We start from the raw sequence: 19,165 nt of genomic DNA, 5'->3' as shown, positions 1-19,165 counted from the left end.
ATTTATGTTGAGTACAAAATGCCGTAAAGTGTGGAACTACAAAAGATGTTCTAAGCCGGCTACATAACAATCACAGTAGAAGTCCGATTGTCGGTAATATTTCCTAGATATGCATCTGTAAAGGCATTTGTATCCATGACTGGGACGAAATACCCATTGTTGACCAGGGAACACAATTAAACCGCTAAACAACACTCAAACGGAAAATCATCAAAATAGGGACTCATTTCTAAATATGAATTGCAAAAAAACACCTTTCTGCTTTTAAGCCCATGACAGCTTTATTATTTAGTGCGGATTTTGCCTTATATCACAAGGGGACTTGAAAATCTTAAAGTGCACACGGGTTGTGTTTAAAGCTGTGTTTTTTTCCTGCTAATTGAACCAATCAGAGTACCAGTATGTGTGGCACAGTACCAAAAGGTTATTAGAAAGGAAATGTGTACCGCTAATGGCTGCTTACGCGGTATGGTATACAATAGGCTGCAATATTTCAGTCAAAATCAAAGCTGGCAAAAAATTACATAGTTAGACACTGGCGCTTGGCATGCACAGTTTTAGGACCAGGTCTGGTTTTAAAGACTTCGGGATCAAGGACATTGGTGACTAACAAGTAAGGGGAGTCTACTCAATGTATAATGGGTTAAACCTTCTATGTCTAGATTTGTCATAAGGATGTGGTGACACAATGTAAATTATTGCGATTTTCTAAAAAAACTACGGCATTCAATAAAACTGTGGTATAAGGTGGTGGTGATTTTTGTATGCAAACAAACATAATTGAAAAAATCATCATTTGACAGCTATTATGCTCACTACGTAGGTCAGTCATCAAACAACATAATGTTTAAGTCGAAAGTTGTTTGTGAACATGAGAAAGATCTGTAACAAAACAACGTGGCCCAAGCAAGAAAGAAAAAAAATGGCTGCAGAAAACTTCACAAAAGAGCTCACTTGAATACGCACACCATCTAGCATAAGTAAAACAAAACAAAACATCTAATGGAATGAGGAGCGCAATGGCGAGGAGCAAGATGTTCTAGGGGGGTTTAAATAATGACATGCGATAGGTACTTGGACGTTCTTGTACAGTGAGAGGTCACACTAGAAAAGATTTGGAACAAGTTTTCTTAAAGGCAAATCCCAAATGAGATGTAGTTTTGATCGATTATAGCAAACCATCAGGTTACCGTTAAAACGATTCAAGATTGTTTTACTTTAAATTAACGAAAACACACACCAGTGTGCAGGAACAAGATTGGAGTGTTTAGGGCAAATGTGAAAAAACACGCCCCATAGCTATTTTGCGCCATCTAGCGGAATGGAAATTCAGCGATTTGACCGCGGGTGAAGAAAATGAAAACACAGTAGCAAGTAAGGAACAGTGGAATCTTGGCGAATGAACTGGAAATTTCGAGGAAACGCAAGGGGTGCCGGTTGAAATCCCGAAACCAACACTTCTTATCAACACAATTCGTCCAGTAAAACGTCACAACCCTTCCACGTAACCCTTGTTAGTTGTTTGGAACTAATGCAAAATTTCGAGGGTTAACTGCACCCTCGGGTATAGAAAATACATGACCAAGTTGGTGGTAGATCCAATAGATGCGGCATGATTCATGATTAAAAAGCATCGCCACCACTAAAACTGACGTATACATGATTAAAGGGCATACTAGTACGACTAACTGATTGACAAGCGAAACACGCAAGGGAAAAAAAGTAGGCCAAAAAGAAAACAAAATGCATAAACACTCTCTCGAAATAATCCGTCTAAAAATACAAGCTTTAATCAAATGGAAATCCCAGGTGAACAATGAAACTATATAGTACCGAAAAATAGAAATCAGTACCCAAAGTTCGGGGCTGTCCCTAACCTGAAGTGAGTTAAAGGAGATGTTCGGAACGCTCAAATTGATGTGCATGACGTCATAAGCAAACACGCAAGCGAAGCGATCGCGAATAATAATATATAGAGGATCTAGAATAAGTTGGTGCGACAAATAAAATCACGTGCTAAGTGCGTTTGAAATACCCTTAGAGACCCCTATTCCCTAAGTGGATGCGGTAAAGTTATGTGGGTTTAACGTGGGCTTAGGGAACCCACTAAACAAAATGAAACCTGGGAAAACCAAAGTTGGGTTACTGATAAGTGGCCGCTTCTCTTTGGGGTTAGGGAGTAAAGGTATCTAAGGGTCAAAAATGAGATACCCTACAGAGGGGTAGTTTGATCATCGTTGTCAGAATCTTCATATGCTGTGTTATTCTGCGCGTATTGAAGTTCGGACATGAGCGGTCCTCCCATTGCATCAAACTCATCCGGGAGGGGTGGGGGTGGTAAATCTGGCATCGGGGGGTCATGATCAACCCCCACCGCACCCTGAACCTCATTTTCAGGAGCTTCGGGCAATACCTCGTCAACAGCGGGGCCAGACGTGCGTTTTCTGACAGGGGGTCGGGGTTTAGGGCGAGGTACCGTGACGCCGTCTTGTGGGGCTGCTGGTTCCCCCTCAGGGGTGTCTTCTTTGGGAGGCATAGGTGGTGGTGCCTGTGGTCGACGCATCGAAACGCGCTTTGCTGCCACTGGCGGTCGACTTCCAACAACGTTGCTGGATGGCATTAGTGAGTTTGGTTGCTGTTGTGCCGGGGGAGGAGGAGAATTCCGTTTTCCGCTGTTGCGCTCATTGGATCTGTAAAAGTTGACCGGTTCAGGGAAGTCGTTGTCGAATTATTACTTTAACTAGAAGGGTGGCTTAGCACATTTTGTTGTTGCATTTACACTATAACCTATTTTAAAACATTAATATATTTCCTACGCTTATTTTGTATTGTGTCCCATATTAGCCATCGTCTTTTATAACCTTAGTCGTTTCTGCAGGCAAAAACTCATGGGTCCCCACACATGCAAAGTTGAAAATAATGCAATTCAAGAGATAACCATGAGAGAGTCGAGTGTTGTAAGGTAAAACACAACGGCACTGGGCTTAAATAATAATACTATGTACAATACAAACTATAAAATTAGATTCACCCCAGATATTGTTTGAAGTATGTCCTATTTAACGTTTTAAAAAACTGACCCATTTTAGGGGGCTAGTAGGGTAACTAATGGGGTTCGACACACAAACTAAAAAATATATAAAAATCACAATGACTCAATCAATAGTACTGCAAAATTTCAGCCCAATCCGCCAATGTTTAAAATTTCGACCACGAGAGGTGTTTTGAGCAACAACCGTTAATGTTTCTGACGTAATAGGGGTGTTAACAAGCCCCTAACTGCCATGGCGCTAAAACGTCCACCAAGCAACCCACCAACAAGCAACATACAACTGGTTGCCCTTGTAACACTATTGCGCCAAAGAAATCTTTCGTTTGTGGTGCCCAGTAACATACAAATACGTTTTACACTTTAGGGGCTTGTGGGGTAAATGTTAGGACTACAGGGTTGAACACAACAATCAACACCTATAAATGGCATACTCTACAAGAAACCCAAATTTCAGCCAATTCTGACACTGTTTAAAAACTCACCCATTTTAGGGGGCTAGCGGGGTAATTACTGGGGTTATCAACAAAAACAAAGTGGGATGCACATCTACATGAATATATCTACCATCTGTGTAAATTTCAGCCAAATCCATCAAACATTTGATGGAAAAACGAGTCGGACAAACTTTGGGTAAAAACACCCATTTTAGGGGGCTAGCGGGGTAAATACTGGGGTTATCAACAAAAACAAAGTGGGATGCACATCTACATAACTATATCTACCATCTGTGTAAATTTCAGCCAAACAAACTTTGGGAAGAAAAAACAAGAAACAAAAAGAAAAAACAATTTGAGTAAAATCAATATGTGTCCCCTTCAGGGAAGGGGACCCATAATTAGTTGTGACGGTTTGAAATCGGGTATACAGTCAGAAGTTTGCCAAAGGCACTTAACAAAGCACTTCCACTTTAATGACAGATTTACAAGATTTTCATTGTGTCACCCATGCTAGTATTTTTTCAGTGTACCAAACAGAAGAACAACCTCGTTTTAGCATTTTTTCGTGTACTTACCAACCACTATTGGTACATAAAGCCATTCAACACGCAACCAGGTATTTCATACAAAATACGACTTTGAAAACCATTTCACATTATGAGGTGATTTAGCTACCTTGTGGACAAAACTTAACAGAAACATGCAGTGTCAACCTTACTGCCAAATCATCCCTTAACATACTTAGTTTCAGCAGGTGGTGGAGGTGCTTTGCTCTTGTGTTTCCGTCCTTTGCCGCCACCTGCTGGTGACTGACCGGGAATTGGTACAAATCTAAAGGAACAAATGTGTAGTTTTCTTATCAGCATGAAAAATATAATAAAAAAGCCCACAATGTAAAAGGTTTGAAATGCGCTGTTAGGATGCTAGAAAGGTTGGCTAAGACATTGCATTGTTACACCTGTATGTGTTCAGAACACTAACAGCCATTGGTGTTTGACTTGTGGAAAAGCTATGTGGATGTTAACATGACAGTCTACATGAGTGGGTTGGTTACCAGCCAGATTAAAACAGTGAAAGTTAAATATAGACCACTGAAAAACTCCAATAATTGAAGTGCTTATTTGTACTTGACATGTTGCAATTACAAAAGTAAGAGACAAAACAGTAATTTTAATATCACAAGGTATGTCATACTTCAATGCATTCAAAACTGTCCCAAAGTTGAAAAATAACCCCATTGGAACTTACCCTGCTTCCTGGGCTAGGGTGAGGTCAGTCGAGGAATTTCTGGAGTGTGAGGGTGACTTTGCAGTGGGTGAAGTGGGGGCTGGAGTAAGATGGTTAGCGTGTAAGCTTGCCCCATTAGCCCCACTGTCACTGCGTGTCATATGGTGGTATGATGGAGCATTAGGTGTTACTGCAAACTCCATTTCTATAAAGTTAGTAATAGTGTTTTATACCAGCTGCACTTTACCAAGTCTGCTTTAACTAGAAAGGTGGCTTTCTGATATACCTCCATTTTATATATTCTATACGATATTTACCAATTTACTATACACATCATTTGATCTACACATATGATTGTTTTTGCAAGCAAAAACTAATGGGTCCCCACATGTGTGTTTGTGCGGATTTACGGTAAACAAACGTCCTGGTTATTTTTAGATTCTTAAGAAAAAACTTAACCAACTTTAGCAATAACCCAACTTTAAAAGTTTTGTCCGTATTCTTTTTGCATCATTATTGTCATATAATTACAAAAAACAGTAAATAAGAACGGGAAAAATATTTTTAATTTAATCTCATGCTTTGACCTTGATATTGTCGTTCAAGGTCAGTTTTTAAACACAATTTTCCACAACTGAAAATGTGATTGATAACTTAATAAAACGACATAGCATAGCTGCGCAAAAATAGCTGATTTCTAATCACCGACACGACTGTCTCGTAAAACGTCAAGCTGAGCACTCCCGCTGCATTCACCCGCCTTAATCATAAACAAGTGAATTACTCCCTTGAGAGTTGAGACTTCTATCTGACTGACAGTGTACACATATTATGGGCTGTAAAAGTAACTATTTGGCCGATTAAGGCAAAATTTTAAATACTGAACGAATAACCTACTGCAAACAATTGTTTAACATTTCAGCACATTAGGGCTTGTATTTTTGGCCTAAAACTTATTATTTTGGGGTTTAAGGGGTAAAATGGGTGAATCCAATAAAAAGTTACAAAATTCTTTAGAATACCTTACATTGCACCAACCAACAAAGCATGAAACTCTCAGATTATGTACTTTAGTCAGTACAGTCATTTTAATTATTTTCGTTTTGGGGGCCTGTGGGTGAACCGCTGGGTCATTTGGGGTCAAACTTCAGGATCAAATTTGGATTAATAACTAACATCTGTCCAAATTTGAATAAATTTAAAGCACTCTTTCTTGACCAAACGCATTTAACAAACCAGCATTAGACAGAAATGAATATTTGGTGGTTTAAGGGGGTGAAAATGGGTGAATCGAAAAAAATAATACAAAATTCTTTGAAATACCTTATATTGCACTAAACAACAAAGCATATCACTCAGAGATGTTGTACTTTAGTAAGTATAGCTGTTTTTTTTTTGTAAATACGTTTTGGGGGCCTGTGGGTGAACCGCTGGGTTAATCGGGGTTAATCGGGGTCAAACTTTAGGGGATCAAATTTGGATTAATAACTAACATCTGTCCAAATTTGAATAAATTTGAAGCATTCTTTCTTGACCAAACGCGTCTCACAACCAGCCTTCAGGGAAGGGGACCCATAATAAAGCGAGTTATATCTAGTTTATAATTAAAAAGGCATTTAAAAGGCAAGCTATTGGACCTGCAAAAACATATTCTAACAAGTTACAGTGTTTATGCACAAACCTCCTGGGAAAAACCAATCACTGTATGTAATGATGGCTTCAATCACTCCTGACAACAAGTTTGATTCCATCATGCGCTTACTGGAAAAACATATTTTGTTGTTTAAAAAACACAAAATTGTCAAATTTAGGGCATAAGACAAAGTGTTTTATAAAAAAACAAATATTTTGATAAAAAATGGTCACTTCCAAAGTGCCACTGGGTTTAATTAGCTTTAATTGAAAGCTAAGCAAGCAGGTAATACATGTGGAATGATAACTTCATGTGTAAGCAAACTATACCCACTAACAAATAAGAAAAAGCCATTACAGGTAAGAGAATTAGAATGCTGAAAGTGCTATTAGATTTACAAGGAAGAACAATATTGCGTGTATTGTTGAAAGTCTATGATACAGTGGACCAGATAGTGAATAACACTAACCAACATCCAGCCCACAACAATAGGCTAACTCTTATTGTGTGGCAGTGACTCTGCCCACAGAAAGGAAAGAATGGTTTCATAGGACAGCACGATCATCTTATTCAGGTTCATGTGCATGGTAAAGTACCACAGAAATAACCGCCAAGCTTACAAGGTTAATGTGATCAAATGGTTGATCACATTTTGTGCAATGTTTACCAGATGATGGACATGATCTATTTTGTCATTTTTAGTATGTTCATAAACCAATTTTGTTGCAACTTTGCAAAAACGGTAGTAGGAAGTTGCCAACAAGTAGCAAAACCTAGTGTAAAATGTGGTTTTAAGACCTCAACCCCCCAAGTCATTATTTTTATTACCAAGTCAATTTGCTGGTGTAAAATTCTAGGCTGTGTCATCCTAATATTATCACTGTGGGGTCAATGTTTACTCTTTTTACAGGAGAAAAGAACTATGCAAACAAACGAATTTCACATTGAATTTGAACAAGAGGTGATAATTCTCCTCTTTGTATTTTTTCTCCACCAAAATTCATCTCATATTCATTTTTATTTCAGGCTGTATTTTAATGAATACACATTTAAAGGCATTTGTGATTTTTGTCAACCTTAACAATTTTTGCCCTGTGATAAAGCAGCAACATGTATGAACAAAACCAACACAGTTCAAGCTATAAACATCAGAATAAGTTGTGATATGTGTGGGCGACATAGTATATACATTGTCTGTGGGTTTGTTGGCATCTAAATGAGCAACACAAACACACATATAAATAGCCGACCTCTTGTCTACCCTCACCTTATATCATCGATGTGAGACCATAGTAGGTTAGGTGTAAGTACAAGTGAAATATTTAATGGACTCATTTTGTTCAGTTCCTGGTGTTCTGCAATCACCGCACAAAACTTGATCAAATACCTGTAAAAACATCAGTTGGACTGAAAATGATTTTTTATGATGACAGCACATAAAAGTACTTGTTTCTGCACATTACATACTGCATTCAATTCGAATTAAAATTACATTTGTTGATTTTACGGAAAATAATAGAAACCTAAAATTGGCTTTGTTTTCCTCTGGCAGTTTGTCAATAATGGTCCAAATCTCCTGTAGCTTATCATCATTGTTCTGAATACTAAACAACACGAAAACAATAAACAGTTTTCTTAGGCAGTTCATCCCTGCCCCAATAAAAGTTGCTAAAATGGCCACTTGCCTAACTTCCATTCAGAACTCGGGTAATTGCAAATTCCTAGGACTCTTTTTTTAACTTTACTTGGCATTACAATTCATGTGTGAAATTCGCTACACCAGAAAAATGCACAGGATTGTAGTCCAAAAATGGGCTAAATGTAAATTTGTGGGAATATGTATCATTTGAATTGGTAATCCTGAAAAGTCACAGATATTTGACACTGTGGACCCAAAGGTACGAAAAGCCTTCCTTACACAATAAATGTGCCTGACATTAGCTGTCAATCATATGTTGGCGACAAACGGCATTAGTTAAGTACACAAACCTAGCAGCATGTAGCCACTCGTCATGCAATTTGTGGGTAAGTAGGGGTTCAGGAAGTTCCCTTAAATATTGTTTTAGTGCCCCAGCTACAGCATGGATATCATCCTGTGCTTCATATTCAGCAAGGTCAAGAACACCGCCATCAACAAGGGCACGGAACTTTTTCAGCTTTCCAGCACCACCGCCAATCCTAAATATGCCCTGAAAAGCATAGGTTCTTATGAATTACAGTCATAAAATTGGTAAGTGTGATATTTATGCAGGGTAAAAATAAATCCTCTAGTCATTTTAGCCCAGTTCTTACTCATTGCTTTAGAAACCTAGCAAACACAATACCTAAGTATAGATAGTGAAAGAAACTAATGACCTCATGGCCATTTCCTATTATGTTTCTTCTGCAATATTACTCACCTCTTCTTTGGCTCCTAAGGCTAATATACAAAGTGCACAGGCTTCTAAAGGAAGGGCAATCTCTCGTTTCGATCCTTGCAGATGATCATGAAGCGACCGTCCATAGCACGATTTCACAACAGATTGTGCTGCAAGTAAAAGTTTTTATTGTACAAATAAAGCAAATAAGGTGCTCGTTCAAAAATTATAATAACTAGAATGGTGGCTTTCTGATATACTTCCATTTTATATATTCTATACGATATTTACCAATTTACTATACACATCATTTGATCTACACATATGATTGTTTTTGTAAACAAAAACTAATGGGTCCCCACACGCGTGTTTGTGCGGATTTACGGTAAACAAATGTTGCGGTGATTTTTAAATTCTTAAGAACAAATTTTTAGAAAGCGTTAACCCAACAATGAAAAATTTTGTTGTATTTTTTTGCACTATTATTGTCGTATAATTACAAAAGCATTAAAAAAGAACGAAACAAATACTTTCAATTTAATCTCTTGCTTTGACCCAGATATTGTCGTCCAAGGTCGGGTTTTAAACACAATTTTTTTCTAGAAAGCTGTAACAGTTGTGTTACAGACAATTAAAATACGATTTGCTGCAAGTGTATACATAACTTTTCATTTAACTTTGTTTCGCAAAACGAGTTTTTCATTTAACTTTGTTTCGCAAAACGAGTACCATTGACCTGTAGTAACCTTTAGGGTGCACACACCAAACGACTGTTTGACCTTTTGACACCGTTTTCAATAGCACGCCGTCCTTGGTGTTCAACAACACCGTTTGACCTAATTTATATACGCCTTGAGTATTTGATTAAAAAAAAAACAAAAAAACGCTACGTTATGGCGAAAGAAAGTTCTGAACTGTGTTAGTAATACCTACTAATTGACCTTAAGTAACCCGTGGTCATGCAGCGGCCAACCTAACAACGAGCATTTAAAAAACTTTTATCTTGCAAAAAAGTCAAGTTTATTTTTTCATATTTAGTTTGTTTAACAAAGTTTTGCTTGACATTATACGAAACCGAAGCACGCTTATTAGGTTTAAATCGCGTCATATGTGTGAAACCTTTGCCAAAACTGAAAATGTGAGTGATAACTTAATAAAACGACATGCATTGCTGTGCAAAACAGCTGATTTCTAATCACCGAAACGACGTCTCGTAAAACGTCTGTCCGACGTCAAGCTGAGCCCACCCGCTCTGCCCTATTATTCGTAAACGTACTCTCTTGGGACTTCTGCCTACAGTGTCTTTCTTGACCAAACGAGCGTTAGACACATTTACGTTTCGGGGGTCTGTGGGTGTGTCGCTGGGTCATTCGGGGTCAAACTTCAGGTGGATCAAGTTCAGATTAATATCTAACATATGTCCAAATTTGAATAAATTTGAAGCACTCTTTCTTTACTAAATGACCGTTACAAACCAGCGTTAAAAATTTTACGTTTCGGGGGCCTGTGGGTGAACCGCTGGGTAATTTGGGGTCAAACTTCTGGTTGACCAAGTTTGAATTAATATCTAACATATGTCCAAATTTCAATAAATTTGAAGTACGCTTTCTTCACTAAACGAGCGTTACAGACCAGCGTTAAAAATTTTACGTTTCGGCGGCCTGTGGGTGAACCGCTGGGTAATTTGGGGTCAAACTTCACGTGGACCAAGTTTGGATTAATATCTAACATATGTCCAAATTTGAATAAATTTGAAGCACTCTTTCTTGACCAAACGAGCGTTACAAACCAGCGTTAGACAGAAAAAAGAAAAAAGAAAAAAAGAAAAAAAAAATACGGACAAAAACAATATGTGTCCCCTTCAGGGAAGGGGACCCATAATTAACGCTATTTTAGTTATGGTGTAGTTTGAAAGATTGAGTGGTACCTTATTAAGCAAAAAATACATGTTTAATGCTTTTAAAAGATTGGGCCAGTTTTTGGCTGAATAATTTGTTCTGATTCGGCCGAAACTTTATCTTTGCACAATTGGTCGATTCGGCTGAATAATTTTGGCAAACCAAACATTAAATACATCACTAGTTTTAACCCCTTTGGGTGCTAGACATGTTATTTGTGGGTGTGAAAATGCTGAATCACTAACTAAATCAGGTTATATTAGTTACTTTGCAGAAAAACAGGGGGTGCAAAAACTGGTAAAACTGTAAATGATCACAGCATTAAATGGTAAATGAACAAACAATTTTATCTGTTCTTGATTAATATAATGGTCACAAAAGGTTGTAATATTTATGAAGTGCATTTAGGAAAATTGCATATTAATGACCTTGCACATTTTTTAACTCAGCCTCATTTTTTTCCAGGATAGCAACACATCTTCTATGGTACTCCAACTGCTTTGCATGGAACTGAAAACAAGATTGGTGTTTTTGGTGGAGCTAGCATTGCACCATAAACATAACATATGTGATCATACTTCCCAAGACACAGTTTATAAGCAGCCCAGGACTTAGTACATCAAACACCAAAGCATACACAATATCCATTATAGTTCATTCATGTTTGTTTTTTTCAGTTTACTCTGCATTACTTTAAATCCACAATGGCCAAAATCAAAAGATGTTTTTATATTCTTGTCAGCAAAATCCTTAAAAAACTTTTTATTAACACATTTACGACTTACATCTGAAATTCTTTCACCATGGCCAGCCTCTTTAGCCACAAATTCAAACATCTCAGCAATTAGTTGATCCTACAAAATGAGTATAGAATTTGTAAGTTTTTACTTTTAACACTGTTTTATCAACCAAATGAGAATTTACTGCATAAGCATAGGCGTCGATTCCCGGGGTGGCAGGGGTGGCGTGCCTCCCCACTAAAAATCTCTGGGGTGGCAGCCATTATATAATAGCTATGCTGCCACCCCAGAAATTGCCTGGCCGTATTTATATTCGTGCATTACAGATATGCGTTTATTTCATTTACATGCGCTCTTTCTAATGATCACTCTTTCTAATAAGCTCCGCGAAATCTCTTTTGTTTTTAAACAACGCATGGGGAAAACCCATTTTGCGCTACTCGCTTTAGTGATTTTCGTCAAGTTTGCTCCTCCAGAGCAAGTCTGAACAAGAAGTAACAATGGCAAAATTTTACGTTTTTATGTGTTCTGGATGTTAATCAGCAATTGGGGATTATATTGTTACATAGGGTGTTCCATTTCTATGCACGGAAAATGTAATTGCAGTGGCCACCCATGTGCGCAAATTTTCGTGTCGAAACTGCAATGCCGATTCAATACCTTTGCAAAATTGAACATGTCAAATTAATTTACAGATCTCTGCTCATGTATCACAAGTCATGTTGCGTTTTCTACGTCATGTTACCTTTTGAACTTTTGACCACACTACTTGGGATAAAAAAACGCTACTCAGCACGAGATATACTTTTTCTGTCACTAACCAGTACACCGCTGTAATTACATCACTATCGCATTGTGACATCATAACTACACAACTAGACTGACAATTTGTGACGTGATTTTCATAGTTGTTACGCCCAAGTTAAGCAAGATTGCGTACAGAGTAATATACAGGGTTGCCATAGCGACCTTATTTGTAAGATTTGTCCTTATTTTTGAGGACTATGTCTTGAAAAACTTCATTGTTCTTATTTCTAAAAAATGTTCTTATTTTTGACTGGAGTCCTTATTTTGTCTTATTTCCAACAATTACAACAGTCAAATTCCTGCTACAATTAGAAGTGAACCTATAGACCTGGCCTGTTGTGAGAGGCACTTAGTATTTTCTACCAACAACAAGTTGCTGGAAAAGATTGTTTCTGGCCAAAATATTGTAAATGATATGTCATGGCTCGTATAAATGCAAAGATTTGTTCAAAAACGTTTGTTTCGTTTCGCAAAAAAAATATTTTTTTGGTTGTCCTTATTTTTGGTTTTAAGTCAATGGCAACCCTGGTAATATACGTGTTTATATCCTGCCAATATCCGCGAAATGCCATCTACAAACCTTAACGTGTATCATAGTGTGGTTTGATCACGTAAGGAACTACCTGACAAAATTTTACCACCCCACTAAAGAAAATTTATGCTAAAAAATCGACGCCTATATGCATAAGTCAAGGTTTTTAGATCATACTTTCAACATGCAATAAACCTATGCTTTTCCCGTTTAATTTTAGGAGACATATTCAGTCACAGATGGCATAAATGTTTTAGTAGTTTTGAATAAGGCCCACACAAACAAGGATTAAAGTTGCCATTAGTGGCTGAATTGTAATGCTGCATTTAGAAGCTCTTTTTCTGGGCTGGTCAACAAACAAAGAATAAAACTGTATGAGCATCACTAGTTGTGATTTTAACCCACACAAAACCTGGTAACACTGTGCAAATAAACACACACAGCTGTACCTTTCAAATGCACCAAATACTTTAAAAAAATATTTTCGACATCAAAATATGAAAAGTAACTTTATAATGATCTGCTATCCTAGTTTTTTAGACTTAAAATCGTTATACTGTTTAGTGAACAAAATGTGACTTCAAATTTCTAAAAACAATTTTGGTTTTTTTTTTCAACAAATATTTTATGGAGGTGATATCCTTTAACATTTCAACACCTTAATTTAATAATTCTTTTAAGTCTATTTACCTTTGATTGTTCCATCCGCTGAGTGGCTTGATCCAATTCCTCCTTTAGTGCATCTGCCTTTGCTGTCGTTTGTTGCAGATTCACACCAGGATTGAATTGAAGTTTATAGGCTTTGTTGTAGTTTTGATTGGCTCCATCTCGATCCAATACCAATTTTCGTAACCTCTCTCGCAGTTTATACAAGCTAGGTATCTCAGTCTAAAAACATAATGAAAGGAAAATGTGTTGATTTAGATTTGCAACTAGATGATAAACTAAATCCAAAGTCATGCATCAAACAATTTGTAACCAATGTATGACTTTCAGGGATTGCAGCTTAGCATTATAATGACTTGGGTAAAAGATTTATTTCAGTAATTGTGTGTTCACCTCAACAAGATTTTGTAATGGTAGAATAACATGATCATCAATGAACATCTCACACATTGCTTTCTCCTTTGCCATTTCCATTTGAGTGTCAGCGCAAATCCGAAAACTTTCCCTGTAGAAAAAAACAAAAAAAACATTATATATCACCATCATGAGCAAAGTTTTTTGAGCAAAGTCAAAAAGACTGTGATAGAACTTAACTTACCCTAAAGTCTGACTCGTATCTGTATCTTGTACCAATTGTTTGCTTGCTTCACTCATAGCCATAGCCAAACTTGTTTCATGTAGTCTTTTCTACACAAATTAGTAACAATGAGATGTTTTCAATTTATGTCTCAATTGGTGACATTAAAGAGAAATTTTAATTATAAACATTTATTTAAAAAAAAAATCTATGATGCTTGCATTTGTTACAACAGTCAACCAAAAGTACCAAGATATGTTTAAGTTTATACACAGGTTGTCAAAAAATTATGTAACCTTAAAAAAAAAAACTATAAATAGTTTATATACCAGTCGCTTTTCAAAATCCCCTGAATTGTGAGTCTGCAGACATGGTGACAACTTCTTGTACAAAGTTTGGCATGCCACCCTCACATGCTCCATATGCTTTTCAACCTGAAAACAAATTCATTTTTAAAAATATATCTTTGTGTTTATCTGTATAATACTAGCAGTTTCTGTCATGGAAAGTATTAAGAGTTTGGGTTGGTAATACCCATTAGGTTGTGAAAAGTGATATGACTGCAGATTTGTGATTTGACCTTAACATAGCCTTTCCAGAAATGCTTTGCTTGCATCAGCAGTTCACTAAAGATACGGAAAGGTCATGGACAAATGAGTGCAACAGTTTCTTAAAGCAGCACTGCACAACTGCAGCCTATGAGTAATGCATACACTAATTTATAAATGTATGAACCTCTGCAGCCAAGTGACTCATAAAAACAACACAAGCAAAAGTAGAAAGTTATAGGAAACAGACTCACTTGAAGTAATTCATCATTAAGAACCTCACTTTTATTGGCTCTGTAAAACATAAGAGAAATTTCATACACCTTTAATGCATTGCAAATGTTTTAAACTGAGGAAAACAAAAAATGGTTATATTTTGACCAATTGCAATCATATACTAATAAATTTCATTTCATTGCAGCTATATTTAACAGCAAACAAAATCATTATGCTATGTTTATTCAAACAAAAAAGTGACCCATCCATGTTTTTTACTTGACACAGCAAACCCATGGTACCTTCCCACTTTTTGATCAGCAATCAACTTGTATCGCATTAACTGCTTCTTCATATTGCCTTACAATCTTCCTTTTCCGTTATAATCCCATTGTAGATTTGTACATTCAAAAATAAAAATCAGCTTTGTTGCTTTGGCACAGGATTTCACAACTACAGCCTACATAAGAATCTCCTACACCAAGAAACAGTTCCTTGTTCAAATCAAATCGAAGTAAAAATGAGCAAAGTTTGCCTGGCAGCTTGTGGAACATAATGCACACAAAAAATCAATACAGATTATTAACTCCTAATGGGATCACTTTAATGGCACTTTATAAAATAATTATGAAACATATAATGCAGGTTTGTAAAACTTAAATCCCCATTATCCAGTGGCTGTGGTATTTAGGTAATTTAAATCTGCAACAAAATTGTCCCTAGCAAACAAAACAGTACTTGTTGATTGCAATTAAATACAAATTGTACAAAAACGAAATTCATTGAAGTTTTAGCACCTGGAACATTTAAGCCAACAGACTGTGTGTACTTGATCATAATCAGTTCATAGAAGCACATGCACAAACTTACACAACTAGCAAAGGTTTTCAAAGAGGTTACAAGTCATGAACATTAACAAGTGGTTTGTAGTTTGCTAATTCAGGTTAATGTTTTTTTTTTCAAATGTGCACAACGTTCTTGAAAAATTTAAACAAAAACATATAAACAGGGCTCATAGGAAAACCTGCTACTTGTGTAGTTGTACACGCACCAGAGTGATACGTTTTTATTCTTCTGCCTTGACTTGTTTTGCTTTTGGTTCACCATTGCTTTCATCTGGGAACTTTGTATGTTGCCTCTGATTACCCCGACGCCTTTTTCCACCACCAAACTTGCGAAATTTTTTGTCCCTGTTGTTTTTGTTTCGAAACTCACTGTAGCATTCCATGGCTTTTGCTTGATCCTCTTCTGAAATAGCTTCAAATTTGACTTCAGACGATTTAATAGGAACAATGCAACCATTTTTGTTCATGGTCAACAGTTTTAATGTTTCCTCTGCTGCATTTTCAGTAGTGAATAGTGCATAACCCGTTGGACCATCTTTTTCATATCGACTAAAAAACTTTACAGATGGAGCCCCAATTTCTTGAAACAAGTCTTTGACATCAATATGATTGATGGTTTCATCTGTAAGGTTGGACACATGAATGAAGCTGTAAACCTCCTCTTGTTCAGCCTTTTCCTCTTTGTTCTCTTCTGTTTGGACATCATCTTTAGATTCTTGTGACTTCTTTCTTCTCTGTGGTCTCATTTCTGCATTTTCCTTTTCTTTTTCCTTGAGAAAGTCTGCTTTTGACATTTTCTCCACTTCCTTGTCTTTGTAATATACCATGGGGGCTTGAAGAAACTTTTCAGCCTCTTCAAGTTTATTGAAAGTAGCATACAGTGAACCTTTAAAGACAGAACCCTGATGTTTGTTGTTGAAACGTCGCAGTTGTACACCATCAATTTCACCATAATCTTCTAAAAACTCAGTAATCTGCTCAATGGTATCCGTCTGTGGAAATCCTTTGACATACACTGTTCTCTGGTCTAACTGCCTCCTGTAATTGGCACTGTTTTCAGGAACAGGTTTTGATGGTTTTCGTCGAATTTTCTGTCCTTCAAGGTCAATTTCCAAAAGTTTGCGCTTTGATTTTTTAAGAGCAGCCAAAATTGTTCCAGGTTCTGAACAAATTGATGCTAGCCTCTGGAACTTCAGCATAGTTTCCATTGAAAACCAACCATCATTACTTTTCATTTCATTTTGCATAAACTTGTCTCTGTGCAAGTTAAAATCTCCAAAGTAGAATTCCACTTGCCGAATTAGCTTTTTTTCTAAATCATTAATTCCTTCATCAGCAGAAACCATTGTGTTTGTTTAAGAAAATTGATACAAATATTATAAACAAGTCAAACTTGGCCCTTGGGAATCAAAACAAAAATTAATAAAAACAAACACAAACCTTGAAAGTCACAATAAACTAAAAAAAATAACAATATACATGTCAAGAACAAGTGAAAATTTACATAGGTCGCAATAGTATGTCAGTCTCAGTCCTTTGCTATAGGTGGCTAAGAATCACGGACACAAATTATAATTGAAGTAAATGCTCGTAAACATAGGGCAAGTTGCTCATGTAAAACACCTATCAAAAAATATTCTAAATTTCCAAGAAATGCAAGGAATTGAGCCTGTCCACAAAAATAATAAAATATCCTAATCGGTAGAGTTATGATGACATATGTAGTGTTTCAGGTTCAAATGACATTGTAACTAAGAGGTAAAGTCTTTGACTCTTGGTAAATTTAAATACAGGTTTAAACTTAACGTGGACTTTTTGGTTTACTGTTTCCAATTGTGTACAATCTTAGCGCCGTCCAAATTCTTTCGTTATATCAGTTACATATTTTCAATAATATAGGTTATAAAACCGGTTTGAGTTTATCTCGCTATGACTAAAAAGCAAGTGCAAACACCTGTCAAAATCGGTGCACGATTTGGCTACTCGAGAGAACTCAACTCACCAGTCTCGTAAGAGGAAACTAGCAAGAGCACGATGTACCTTTTTATCCCATGATCGGTGGGTTTCCGTGCAAAAGATCTTTTTACAAGACATGTATCGAAAGTTCGATTTGCCAGCCGAAATTGGTCATATTTGGAATGAATCGGTTTCGGCCGAAATATTTGTTGCGATTCGGTCTGAACCGAATCTTTTACGAACACATATTCAAAGCGTAAAAAGTGTATTTTCTGGTTATTCATTGGCAGGTTGGCAACCACACAGAACTAAAAGATAATGCAACACAATTACGGCATTCTGTTGTGTAGCACCATAGTATAATAAGTATAAAGAATAGGTTTTTTAGAAATAACTGGGTCTAATAGCCTTAACCGGCAACATTTTTTACACCAACTGCAGTTAAAATATTTGCATGCGCCACCTACCGGAGTTTATCAAACCTGCCTGGTGTGAGTTCTTGTGTTAGTAGCTCTATCATGCTATTGCGTGTTTTGCACTGGTTATGCAACAGTGTGCGCATGTTTTTGGTGAAGCACTGAAGCTCTACCGCAGTCTTTCAAGCGTTAAAGCCTTTCACATTAAGTTTTATTCAAAACCCTTGGTTGAGTTTTAATTCTGTTTATTCAGGCTCGGTGGAATCACACTTGCGATAATATGCCTGAAAATACGCAAAGTTATAAGTGTACAACGCTCGAACGAATAGATATTATGGCGCCACCAACTGTTGAATGCCGAAGACTTTAGATAAGTAAATCTGGTTATAAAAACGCTAAAACGCCCCCTCCTTTTTTTGATAAAAATGACTTTAAAAACTAAGAAATGAATGTAAAACGTTTCAAAACATAAAGTAAAAATCGGTGGAGAGTTTGCAGACAATGTAGATCTTGTATAGTTCATCTGAACTTGTTTCGCCGAAAAATTACAGAAGTTAAACGCGCCTGGTCAATCTGCTTGATGGAACCCTCATGGGAATGTAGGTATGTTATTCAGCTATAGGTTTTCGGTACAAAGTTTATGTTGTTACTTCTCATCTAAATCTGCATTTCTCAGTAAAAATGAAGAACTTAATTTTATTGTGGTTCTTGTTGACAGTTTACATTTCTATATGTGAGAGTATTTGTACGCTTTGCACTTTAATATTGGTAGATGAAAAAATATACCTACAGTTCCATTAAACACAATGCTTTGAACATAACATCTGCTATAGTAATTTCACCTTTGGCCTGCAAACATTTCCTCACACGGGGAGCCACTTGTTTGTTTCGCCAAAGCAAATGCTCATGAGTTGGCAGCGGTTTTGCAAATAAGCCAAGTCAGCGTGCAATTTGCTGCAAGCACGTCAGTTCAGCTGTCGCGAAACTTGTGCGTGCAACGCTGGAGTGTGTGATTAAACGCATGTTTTTACTCATTGTTTCTAAACTGTTTCTGCGAAATGACAAGGAACTTAAAATGAACATGTTTAGCGCACAGCATCTGTAGAATTGTGCAGTGTTTTAATCTTGTGTTTTAAGTGTGTGCGATATAATGAACCTTACAACATTAACTGTAGACCTACAAAGCAGTCAAACTGTAGGACGTACATAGGCGATCATGGTGTATTCCACAAAAAGGCATGCATGCAGCAAGTCTTGG

General features: G+C 36.8%; 2 protein-coding genes across 2 annotated transcripts; both read right to left on the bottom strand.

The window, feature by feature from the left end:
* Positions 1 to 1,867: 1,867 nt before the first annotated feature.
* Positions 1,868 to 15,099, bottom strand: LOC145223902 (rho GTPase-activating protein 17-like). Its single transcript, XM_080090317.1, has 16 exons — positions 14,993 to 15,099; positions 14,729 to 14,768; positions 14,256 to 14,360; positions 13,948 to 14,036; positions 13,743 to 13,854; positions 13,374 to 13,571; positions 11,390 to 11,458; positions 11,033 to 11,114; positions 8,749 to 8,876; positions 8,339 to 8,538; positions 7,873 to 7,953; positions 7,617 to 7,736; positions 6,398 to 6,477; positions 4,738 to 4,921; positions 4,231 to 4,320; positions 1,868 to 2,690 (listed from the first exon to the last, which is right to left on the bottom strand). The coding sequence occupies exons 1-16, from the start codon at positions 15,043 to 15,045 to the stop codon at positions 2,213 to 2,215; spliced, it is 2,109 nt and encodes a 702-aa protein (XP_079946443.1). The 5' UTR covers positions 15,046 to 15,099; the 3' UTR covers positions 1,868 to 2,212.
* A 66-nt stretch (positions 15,100 to 15,165) lies between these two features.
* LOC145223913 (lupus La protein homolog) lies at positions 15,166 to 16,931 on the bottom strand. The gene has a single exon (XM_080090328.1). The coding sequence runs from the start codon at positions 16,879 to 16,881 to the stop codon at positions 15,757 to 15,759; it is 1,125 nt and encodes a 374-aa protein (XP_079946454.1). The 5' UTR covers positions 16,882 to 16,931; the 3' UTR covers positions 15,166 to 15,756.
* Between the last annotated feature and the right edge of the window lie 2,234 nt (positions 16,932 to 19,165).

This window comes from Phallusia mammillata, chromosome 1, assembly GCF_965637545.1.
Source record: "Phallusia mammillata chromosome 1, kaPhaMamm4.hap1.1, whole genome shotgun sequence".
In the NCBI taxonomy this organism is placed as follows: domain Eukaryota; kingdom Metazoa; phylum Chordata; class Ascidiacea; order Phlebobranchia; family Ascidiidae; genus Phallusia; species Phallusia mammillata.
Note: the sequence above shows the minus strand (reverse complement) of the source record. Positions and strands in the feature narration are given on the sequence as shown.